Consider the following 12535-nt stretch of genomic DNA (forward strand, 5'->3'; position numbering starts at 1 on the left):
TAGTAAAGTATATTTTCAAATTCCTAACGTGAAAAACGGCTCTCGAAAAAGGATCTCTGGAAAACGACATTCTTTATCTATTCTCTCAGTTGCTCTGTTAAGTCAGGTAGTAAAACAATAGATTTTAGATAGCAATAAATTCGAATATATAGAAGGTCTTACAACAGAACTTCTTTTAATCCATTCATTAGAATAATTATTTTCTAACCATTGCCTAGCTGGAACCATATAATGAGGATGTGCCTTATCTTGCTAAGATGTAAAAGATTTTCTTGTAAAGATAAATTGTTATGTACGTCTATCTTATTCTCTAATCTATTCTTTTATGATTAATTAAAAGCTCTTTCCAGCATGTCAGTATATATTTCGTCATATATACTGCCACATTTTCTTTTATTGATTTCCTCATAAAAATAATTCTTCTGTCTTGTTGAAGGATTTGCATTTTATAGGGTTGACATTTGTGTAATTTTCATACCTTTCGTATAAATTCGCGGGAAAATCCAGTTACTGTAGCTGTTTGATGAGTCAATAAGGTTATGATTTATTGCATTTTAGTCCGAGTACTTTTTTTGCATAACTTTATCCTGTGATCTTGTTTCATGCCTTTTTTTATTTGTGACAGTCCAGTTTCATGAAATCTTGCGACTAGGTGGCGAATGTACATGGCTTACATTTCTCTTCGGATGTCTTTGGTCAAATACGTAAGCTCTTAACAAAAACTTATCTTTCTTACCATAAATCAAAATCATTTCCACACGTTCAGCTGTGCTATACCAGTGTATACCATATATGTCTATATGTGTATACCACTGCTGCAGATAGATGCTACGTCTCGTGCAAATAATATTAAATAAAAATCAAAAGTAATAATTCTAATAAGTCACGATTCGTCTCTTAAGAGGCCACCACTAGCCAAAATATTGTGGGGACTTGTATCGCCCTCTCACTCACTCCGAGAGTGGAGGGGAGGTTGTCAATTGTCAGGATGTATTCGATCCATTATGGCGGATTAGGTTGCACCTGAGTCGTGACAAAAACTGGTTGTAAAAGTTGTTGACTTCCACGTGTCTAAGCTATATAGCCGTTTTCTTGTACGCAGTGAACTAGTACGCTATTTGGTAATTTTACCCTGGAACGGTGATGTGATCGCTCAGTTGTGTGGTTAATAAATTTTATTGAAAAATTGTGCCGTCTTCAGTATCCTTACCGCCAATTTTTCCCATCTGCCATCGTGTGCGTCCGGTTCAGTTCGACTGTTAACCGCACTTGTTGGTAGTGTTCGTACGGTTGCTGTTTGCCGGTTGCCGGATGTTTGGCTGCTTGCTGTATTTTGGGGCGCGATGTTTCGCCACTTGACTCTCGCATCTCGTCGTCGACAGCAGGATCAGCTGATTTCAAACTTCAAACTTGTGATTGAGGGATCAGCTGATTTGATACTTCAGTGCAGTGCGTAAAGGTACAAAAGTTTAAATTTCTTTAGTTTTTTATTATGGGTATGTAATAATCATCCCTTTTGATCAATTATCGTCACTGTTTTTACTTTATTAAATATTGTGTTGGAAACTATTTTTAATTTAAAATTAGATCATACTTTTTTATTTCATTCATTTATTTCACATATATTATTCATTTTGTTGCCATAATGTCGGCTGAAGAGCCACAAGTGCAATTAGATCAAACTAATGCTCAACTACGTGATGTCAGGGACACCCTGGCTAACGTTATTGCCGATAATGGCGGTAATGAAGGCCGCATCGACGCTGTTTCGCCTAAAATTCCCAAAATTATAACTTCTGACATTCAGTGCTGGCTTTTTCAGGTTGATGCCGCTTTCCGCCGTGCCAATATAAGTGTAGATTCTACAAAATTCGATTATTTAGTTATGGCTATTGACGATGCGGAAGCCTTCAAATGTATCAGCTCAATTATTAAATCGAGTCCGCTTCCGGGTGATGCGTTTGAACAAGCAAAAGCCAAGCTTGTTTCACGTTTTTCATTATCTAAGGAGAACAGCTTAAAAAAGTTATTAAAGGGTCGTGTCGATGTTAATTGCAAACCTTCTATAGTATTGAGTCAACTTCGTGATTTGAATGAAAGTAACCTCTCGGATCAAGTTCTTAAAATAATCTTTCTCGATTGTCTTTCGCAACAACAGCGCGACATTCTAACAATTGTATCAGACAAGGACCTTGAAACTTTAGCCACTATCGCCGACAAGATTTCGTGTCAACCTGGTTCGAACGCTGAATTTCCCCAAGCTTTCGGGATGTTTAAAAAACCCGTGCCATCATTGCCGGCAGACCGCTCTGAATTTCAAAAGCTCGAGGCAAAATTTGACACCATGATGGAATCATTTAAGCAAATGCAAACGGAATTTAAACGCTTACGCAGTCGCGGTCGGTCACGGTCTGGGTCCAATCAGGGTCGCAGGGGTAATTCTGCGAAATCCGAGTTATGTTATGCGCATCAGAAATACCCGAGTAACGCTCTTCCGTGCAAAGAGTGGTGTAAAATGTTCGCGGAATTTTCGGCTAAGCCAAAAAACTAAGTTCTACACCTTCCTGTTTGGAGGCGGCAGGTAAAGGTGTGATTGGACCTTCTCGACGTCTTCATATCCGTGACAGGACCACAGGTCAACTTTATCTTGTCGATACCGGTGCGGACATTTCGCTAGTGCCAGTCGATCCTAGGTTCCGCGACAGACCGGCTCGGCTATAACTTTATGCCGCTAATAATAGCTTCATAAATACTTATGGTGAGGCGCTTCGTACTTTGAATTTGGGACTGCGGCGCGATATATCCTGGAATTTTTGTAAATCGCGGAGGTTCCATATGCCATTATTGGTGCCGATTTACTTTTTCAGTATAATTTGGCGGTTGATCTACGCAGGAAATGTTTACTGGACACTTCAACTGAGCTATGCTCTAAAGGAATTGTCAAAGAGGCTCCTGTACACTCCATACATTGTGTGCTGATAGATAGTGAGTGCAAAAAAATTCTTTCAGAATTCCCAGAAATTACAGGCAGCTCCTGCAATATTCCTCCAAAAATTCCTAAAGTTTTCCATCATATAGTTACCTCAGGACCTCCCTTGTCAGCTCGGGCTCATCGGCTACCGCCTGAGAAGCTTAAGTATGCAAAAATGGAGTTCCAGCATTGGATAAACACTGGTAGGTGTAGACCCTCTTCTAGCTCTTGGGCAAATCCCATTCATATGGTTAAAAAGGGTGACACCGAGTGGCGGGTGTGTGGTGACTATAGACCGTTGAATGCTGTCACCAAACCGGATAAATATCCCATTCCCCATTTATATGACTGCTCCAGTGAATTACATGGTAAAAAAATCTTCAGCCAGCTTGATCTTATTCGTGCTTATCAGCAGATTCCAGTTCTTCCTGAGGACATCGAAAAGACTGCTGTAATAACTCCCTTCGGTTTGTTCGAATTCATGTTCATGACTTTCGGCTTACGTAGTGCTAGCCAGACCTTTCAGAGATATCTCAACCAAGCCTTGAACAATCTTGATTTTACCTTTGCTTATCAGGACGATATTTTGGTATTTTCCAAAACCATTGAAGACCATCACACTCATTTACGAGTAGTCTTCGAAAGACTTAGAGAATTTGGTCTTCGCTTAAATCCCACATCTTGCCGTTAATAAAAATCGATTTTCTGGGTTATCGCATTAACCATCGTGGTATATCTCTTATCCCTACTAAGGTTGAAGCCATTTTAAGTTTCCCCAAGCCTTCTACGGTCTCTCAGCTTCGCCGCTTCTTAGGCATGGTAAATTTTTATCATCGCAATATTCCTACCGCGGCCTCCTCTCAAGCTCCTTTAAATGCATATTTCAAGGACTCGCGTAAAAATGACCAAAGTCCTAGCTTTTGAAAAAGTTAAACAGGAGCTGGCTAGTGCAGTCTTACTAGACCATCCCCGCGCTGGTGCGGAACTCCGTGTGGTATCCGACGTCTCTGACATTGCGATTGGTGCTTCCCTCGAACAACTGTCTGAACCGATTGATGGAACGAAGCAGTCTTGGGAGCCTTTGGCATTCTATTCTCAGAAATTGTCCCCTCGGCAGACTCGATACAGTCCTTACGATAGGGAATTGCTAGCCATTTATGAGGCAATTAAATACTTTGAGCATTATCTTGAAGGTCAGGAGTTTAAGGTTGTGACCGACCATAAGCCCTTGATCTACGCTTTTCTTCAGCGTCCAGACAAAGCTTCTCCCCGGCAATCTCGCCAACTTTCATATATTTCCCAATTTACTACGTGCATTGAATACATTTAAAGGTTCAGATAATGTGGTGGCTGACTGTTTGTCACGTATTGAGTCTCTTTCTCTACCGATAGACATCTCTCTAAAACAAATTTCTGATTTGCAGAGTAAAGATGAAGAACTGGCAGAGCTTATTAAGACCCCCCATAAAGACTTCTGTTTTAAAACTTTCGACTTTGGCCCTGACAAGACATCTTTATATTACGATGTCTCTGGCAACTCCATTCGCCCCTTTATCCCTTTGCCATTACGGCGCGTGATCTTTGATCGTATACATAAAGCTACCCATTGTGGAACCAAATCAACTGACAGGCAAATTCGCATGAAGTACATTGTTGCACTATGGTGCAAAACCTGCTTAGATTGCCAGCATGCCAAGGTTTCTAGGCATGTCAAATTTATTCCTGAACATTTTGTAACCCCTGATGGTCGTTTCGACCACGTACATATTGATCTGGTGGGCCCCCTGCCTCCAAGCAACGGCTTCCATTATATTTTGACAATGATTGATCGGTTCTCCCGTTGGGTAGAGGCCATTCCAATCCCGGATAAATCTGCCCAAACTGTTTCGCGGGCCTTTTATGATACATGGGTCTCTCGTTATGGGTCTCTCAAAGTTATTACCTCTGACCAGGGTCTTGAGTTTGAAGCCACCTTATTTAAAGCCTTACTTAGCCTTATTGGCACTCAACACATCTATACGACTGCTTACCACCCCGCTGCAAACGGAATGATCGAGCGTTGGCATCGTTCCCTTAAAGCCGCTTTGAAGTGTTACAATGACAAGAACTGGACGCGGACCTTATCCACGGTTCTTTTAGGGTTGCGCTCTCATGTTCGTGCTGACACCGAGGCATCGCCTGCCGAATTCTTGTTTGGCACGATACTTCGCATGCCTGGCGAATTCTTTCTTGGAGGGGATTTTACTCCTGATCATCGCACATTCATTGAGGAGTTTCGTGAGTTTATGCGACTTGTCAGGCCTCTTCCAGTCACATATAACCACAAGAGGCGCGCGTTTGTTTTCAAAAATTTATATGAATGCTCCCATATTTTCTTACGCAATGTTGTTGCGAAGGCACTCGAACGAACTTATTTCGGACCTTACAAGGTTGTTAAAAGACCGTCCGATAGGGTGTTTGATATCGATATCAACGGGAAAACGAAAAGCGTCTCGGTTGAGCTACCTAAGCCGGCATATCTCATGTCTGAAGACTTGTTAGCTGATACACTTGATAGCGACCCTCCTTTAACCACCCCTTCGAGTCTAGCTGGAACCCAGGACTCGAATGGTGCTGGCAATTCGCCAGTCGCCTCATCCAGTTTGGCTGGAACCCACGACTTGGACGGTCCTGGCGATTTGCTAGTACCAATGGTCAAAAAGGTTTTAAAAACTTACGCTCGTAAAAAGCAAGTGAGATTTTCAAATACATAATTCTATTAATCTTTGCATATTATAGTGTTTGTAACTTTGTGTTATTCTAATGTTGCTAATGTATAATTTTATTAATCTTTGCATATTATATAATGTTTGTGACCTTGTTGAATTGTAACGTTCGCACTAGGAGGGGAGTGTGTGGGGACTTGTATCGCCCTCTCACTCACTCCAAGAGTGGAGGGGAGGCTGTCAATTGTCAGGATGTATTCGATCCATTATGGCGGATTAGGTTGCACCTGAGTCGTGACAGAGACTGGTTGTAAAAGTCGTTGACTTCCACGTGTCTAAGCTATATAGCCGTTTTCTTGTACGATTGGTACAATAAAGTATTGTTACCCGTTAACGAGTGTATTATTTTGGTGTTTAAGAGTATAGGATCTCTCGTCTGGTGACTACAAAACCTACAATATATATGGACTTTATGATGCTTTGAATATCTGGTATATTTTCTGAACGGTTTAAGCTAAAAGTATAATTTAAAAACTATTTAACAAAAAAACATATTTCTCATGTCTCTGTTGAATTAGAATTTTAATTTTTGTTCTTGAATTTGAGAAATCGGCTGGTCAAATAATTAAATTTGAACCCTATTTTCAAAAATTAAATTCTGTAATGTTGAAGGCCTAAATCCAAAAACAGCTTTAATAGAGACATAGCCTTATGTCTTATCTTTACATTGGTACCAAACACTACCTATTTTTATGAAATTTAGACAATGAACATACTACTGATCCCTTCCTAAAATTATTTAATTCCAGAGCCGGCTTTCGATCTAGCTGTATTTTCTTCTTTATATTACGTATTTTATATAATTTGGTATATTATTTTCATTTAGTTATTAGTATTTATTTGGTAAATGCTTTTTTGTGGAAGTATTTTGTATACTGTCGGACTTATATCTAATTTTAATATCAATGAATTTATATTTTTTGTAAGCCTCAAAGCATGCGGCGCTGAGCTGGAAAAAAATAGCTGTATCCCTATTTGCCTAATATGCTATTAGGTCGAGAACTGCAAATGTCAATCGTACGACAACTTTAGCTCGATCTTGAGGTTACCGAGAAGTCTTTAAGTTTTTTACTCATTTGTTTGTTTTTAGTTAGTATTAGTGTTTAAAAGCTTAGCTTTTAGAAACTTGTTATTGCAGTATTTTGAATAATATTTTTTTCGACTACTTTTATTGTGTATTGAACTTTTTTATCCTGAAGCCCACCCAGAGAAAAGGAGCTAAAGGCAGGTAAAATTCCTATATCAAAAGTTATTAAAAAAAAATTATAGTTAATTCCTCTAGGCTTACATTTAAAAACAAGAAATCATTGAACGATATGTCTTTAATAATTTAATAAATTATAGTATAAATGTATGAAATGTCATATTATATATATATATATATATATATATATTATAAAAACTCCTATACTACTTGCTATTTAACATTATAATGCTGGGGTAAATAGAAACATGTCTGCTAATATACTATTTTGTTTTCCTTTTTCTCTCCAACTGATAGAATTTGTTTCCAGCGATTTTTTTTGGTTCCTCTGATAAAGCTATTGTAAGTAATCACTCCATATATATAAATGACGAAAATAAAGAAAACACACAGTCATAATAAAAGGGTATACGAGTTTTGCTCTAGTTAGAGCATCATCAGGCATTTAAAACGCATTTCACAGAATTCGCACTACTGACAGTAGTGTGATAGAGCAAAACACGTGTAGCCATTTATTATAAATAAATTGTGAGACCATGACTGTATGTTTAGTTTGTTTTTGTCAATTTTGTATATTGGTCTCTTTGAAACGTAGTAAATGAGATTTTTGTACCCCGTTTATAGTCCATGCCAAATAAACTTTAATGCAGTTCATTAATTATAACAAATATCGCTGGATTTTACATATTTTCATTAAATCAAAATATTGTATAAGTAAAAAATATATTAACGTGTCAATATTTAATCTATTTATAGTTAAAATTATAGTTATTGATAGAACTGAAGGACGGGAAATCGATCAGTTGACCGCGCTGAAAATATATTAGGTTGGTAACTAAAATACGCCACACATGACGTGGATTTGGTACGGGCTATACATAATAGATAACATAATGTACTAACTTAGTATAGTTAGTAATTGTAACAGTTTGTTTAGATTATATCAAACCACAAAAATCGTCACATATTGAAAAGAACGACTTTAGGCCTTAATTATTTATGTAATTATTATGTAATTAAGTAAATATTGACTTGTGTATTGTGTAGATTCATTTATCATTATAACTAAGAATGATGAAGATAACAATTTTATTTTATCATTGCACTATTAAAAACACAAATGAGACTTGCTGTAATTTTTAGGATAATTATATTATGATATTATGTTTTTACATACATAAATATTATCTGCTTTACCTAAATAGTTACAAAAACTAACAACAGCGAATACAAAAATATAAGATAAAATTACTTACCTGGTTATACATCCGTTCAGGTTTCATTACTGAATCTGACCTAATAACTTCAAACTTAGAGTTATTATTAATTAGTCCCATTATAAATTCAAAGCTCCTTTTTCGGCGTTGTTGCCTAAAATCTCGATTATTCATGGCTTCGTGTGAATCGGGAGGTCCTGGTTGGTATGTAATACCAGACGGATATACTGAATGAAAGTCCGTCACCTGAAACAATAACTTTATTAGAGATTGGTTTTTTATTGTTGATGGTGATGATGTTGACAATGAATGAAAAAATAAGAATTTTAAAACTTTAGCTGACTCGTTAAAGTTTATTATTAGAACTAGTTATGTACACAATTATGCCACCCTATATATAATATTTGCTTATGTATATGCTTACTCAGTTATATTGTATTTCATGCTTTATTTGCATTATTTAGTCTATATAATCACTTGTAATATTAAGTTAAGGTAATCTTCGTTCTTGCTTAGAGTACACTGTATCGCGGCTTGTCAAAATAAAAGTTTTTTAAAACGTTATTAACGTGACAGAAAACATAACTGGCGCAGTCGGGTAGGATCAGGGCAGTTTTCGATTGAGATTTGCACGTCATCGAGACGATCAATCGTAAAAACGTGAGTTTTAACTCTTCGGTCCTGATACGAACGTGGAAGCTGAGATCAAACCTTATTAGAATCGCTCTGAGACGAGAGATCAGTGGAAACACCATTTGGCAGCACGACCACAGCACCTTAGCAACGCGGAGATTCATCTGATTGGAAAAAGGTAAGTGCCAATTTCCTTTCAAACCCTTTCCCTTACTTTGGATTGAGCGAGTGGAAAGTTAGTTTTAAGATTATTGTTATTTTAAAATTTTTATTGAAACATATATTTGAAAAACTTATTTTGAATTTATCTTTATCAATTGAATATTATTGAAATTACCATTGAACTTTCTTTTGAGCAAATCCTATCGGAATATACTCTCTCTTTATCGTAAAGGAAGAAAGATTCAAATAATTTAGTAGTAAAATTAATTTTAGAATTGAGTTTATGTTATTTAATTAATAACATTATTTTATTTTACTCTATGAGTGAACCAAACGTTGACGCATTAGCTGAAGAATTTTTCAGAACTCTCAAATTACAACAACAAAATTCGCATTTAGAAACAATCACTGAACAATCCGAGTTATCTAACACAATGACTACTACAAGATCAAATTCTATAAATTACACTCTTTTAAAAATGTACGTTGATACAATTCACCCTTACAATGGTGATTCTAATACCCTTAACAATTTCATTTCTGCCGCAGATTTTCTATTTGAAACATATGATAACCAAGAAGATCCTATTTTAAAAAATTACCTTATTAGAACTATTAGAATGAAATTAATTGACCGTGCACTAATATTAGTAGGTTGCCGTATGGAATTATTATCCTGGGCACATATTAGAACTGCTTTATTAGATTGTTTTGGCGATAAGCGTAGTATAGAATGCCTTGAACAAGATTTGTTTGTAGCTATCCCAAATAAGAATGAACAACCGTTAGATTTTGCAAAAAGACTACAAGTATTGCGTAGTGCTTTAGCTCAAAAAATTAATAGTTTTGATGATAATTTTATGACAGCTGAAACAAAACTTATTCATCTTAGACAATACGATACTATATGTTTAAGAACATTTATAAGAGGATTAAACAACCCCTTACAAAGTATTATCCGATTAAAAAACCCAGATTGCATAGAAACCGCAATGACAATGATATCAGAGGAAGAAAACTTCCATTATACACAAAATTTATACAAACCATTTATACCAATAAACCATAACAAACAACCAACATTAATACACAAACCACCAGCATATTCACAGAATAACTCGCAACACAAAAATCATAATAATAATATACAATATCCAAATCAAAATAATTTTAGAACCCCAAATAATAACTTTTATCAACAACATAACTATAGACAGAATTTTATTCCACCTAGTTATCAGAATTTCAGTCAAAATTCAAATTTCCCACGAGGTCCAGTTCCAATACAACCTAGGCCAATGCCTCAGAGACCTCTTCCAACGAATCGACAAGTTTTCGGTACCCCAAAGAATGTTTTCAAACCCACAGGTCGAACACCCCTTGATAAACCTGAGCCAATGTCAACCAGAACATCTTATACAATGCCAACAAATTCTAACATTCACCCCAATAATTATTTTAAGCCATCTGGCCCAAGAAATTTCATTTCGCAAGAACTTTTCCAAATGGAAAATAAAAATCTAGAAGAAAATGTCACAACCAATTACCACCCCAGTGAAGATAATGACGATTATTATGGAAATAATACTGAAAATCCTTATGAGTTAAATTCTTACCAAACAAATAGAAATGACCCCTGTACATCAACAGATTACAACGATTTTGAATATGAACCAGAATATTCTTACGATGAGAATGCATTCCCTATTCCAGACCAACAAATAGAAAATGAAAATTTTCCTATTACCAACCCTTCGAAAACCCTAACATAACATACGAAGTAAATACACAAGTCACTAATAGCCTCCCTTATATCGAAATTCAAAACCCACCAATTAAACTGTTAATAGATACCGGCTGTTATCCATCAATATTACGACCCTCCATAGCTGAAAAATATTTTCCTGACAAAATCTATCAATTTTCATCTATATTAAAAACCGGAGTTGGAGAAAAAGAAGTTCTCTACAAAGCCAATATTCCAGCTTTTGCAGAATTGCAAACAAACGATTCGATCGATTTTATACTCTATGATTTTCATAACTATTATGACGGTATTTTAGGCCTTCGAGAATTAACTAAATTTATGTTTAACATTGACCTATATCATAAAAGGCTGATAAAGTCAGACGGTATTACAACCTTGTCATTCACATATCGCGAGCCTGACTCAACATTTAAAATCACGGTCAACGCCCACGAAATTCTAAGCACAAAGGTACCCGTGACAACACATGATACTATTGACATAATTATACCTGAAGGAACAATAAATGACTCTTTATACATACCAGAAACGCTCTGCACAGCAGAAAATGGTTTTGCACGTGTTGATATTCAGAATAACACAGATGAAAATATTACTGTTGAATTAATGAGTCCAATTGACTGTAAAATTTTACCAGATTATCATAAAGATAATTTCGAATTTTTTCATTTAGACAATTTAATTAATTCAAACCCAGAAATATCCCATAATAATTACACTACATCTAATAAGAATCTCGATATTACCCAATTTATAAAACATGACCATCTTAATAAAGAGGAAAAATCAAAAGTTTTTAAATTAATTAGAGAATTCTCTGACATTTTTCATAAAGAAACTGAAAAACTATCATTTACAAACAAAATCAAACACGAAATTAAAACACATGATGAAATCCCAATACACTCAAAATCATACAGATACCCTTTCATACACAAGGAAGAAGTCCAAAAGCAAATCAACAAAATGCTGAAAGATGGAATTATAAGACCCAGCCAAAGTCCATGGAGTAGTCCAATATGGATAGTAAGTAAAAAACCTGACGCAAGTGGAAAACAAAAATGGCGAATTGTCAATGACTACAGAGGAGTCAACTCTAAAACAATTGATGACAGATACCCTCTGCCAAACATCAATGATATACTAGACAAACTAGGAAGGTGTACATACTTTTCCACAATTGATTTATCATCAGGATTCCACCAAATAGAAATGGCACCAAACTCTATTGAGAAAACAGCGTTCACAGTGGAAAATGGCCATTATGAATACGTAAGAATGCCATTCGGATTAAAAAACGCACCAGCCACCTTTCAGAGAATCATGGACAATGTACTGAAAGATATTCAAGGAAAAACCTGTTTAGTCTACATGGATGACAATATTGTCTTTTCAGCAAGCCTAGAAGAGCACATAAAAAACTTACACCATGTTTTCCAAAGATTACGAACAGCAAGATTGAAAATTCAACTTGATAAATCTGAATTCCTAAGAACAGAAGTTGAATTCCTGGGACATGTGATAACAAAAGACGGAGTTAAGCCAAACCCTAGAAAAATAGAAGCGATCCAGAAATTCCCGATCCCGAGAACACCAAAAGAAATAAAATCATTCCTAGGACTCTTAGGTTACTACAGACGCTTTATAAACGGATTTGCGAAATTAACAAAACCATTCACGAAATGCCTAAAGAAAGGAGCAGTAATAAAACACACCCCTGAATACATACAAGCCTTTGAAACATGTAAAAATTTGCTATGTAACGATCCTATACTACAATACCCAGACTTTAGAAAACCCTTCGTTTTAACCACA

The 12535-nt window shown here is 36.1% G+C and overlaps 1 protein-coding gene across 2 annotated transcripts in view; it reads right to left on the minus strand.

Annotated features, from left to right (window-relative positions):
• LOC126735066 (uncharacterized) overlaps nucleotides 1–8399 on the minus strand; it is a 207905-nt gene extending 199506 nt beyond the window's left edge. For both annotated transcript variants that reach the window (XM_050438959.1, XM_050438958.1), the window contains exon 1: nucleotides 8197–8399. In XM_050438959.1, coding sequence (XP_050294916.1) covers nucleotides 8197–8331 — 135 coding nt within the window. In that variant the 5' untranslated portion in view covers nucleotides 8332–8399. The remainder of the gene's footprint in view (nucleotides 1–8196) is intronic.
• Nucleotides 8400–12535: the final 4136 nt, after the last annotated feature.

Source organism: Anthonomus grandis, chromosome 4 (genome assembly GCF_022605725.1).
Source record: "Anthonomus grandis grandis chromosome 4, icAntGran1.3, whole genome shotgun sequence".
Lineage (NCBI taxonomy): Eukaryota > Metazoa > Arthropoda > Insecta > Coleoptera > Curculionidae > Anthonomus > Anthonomus grandis.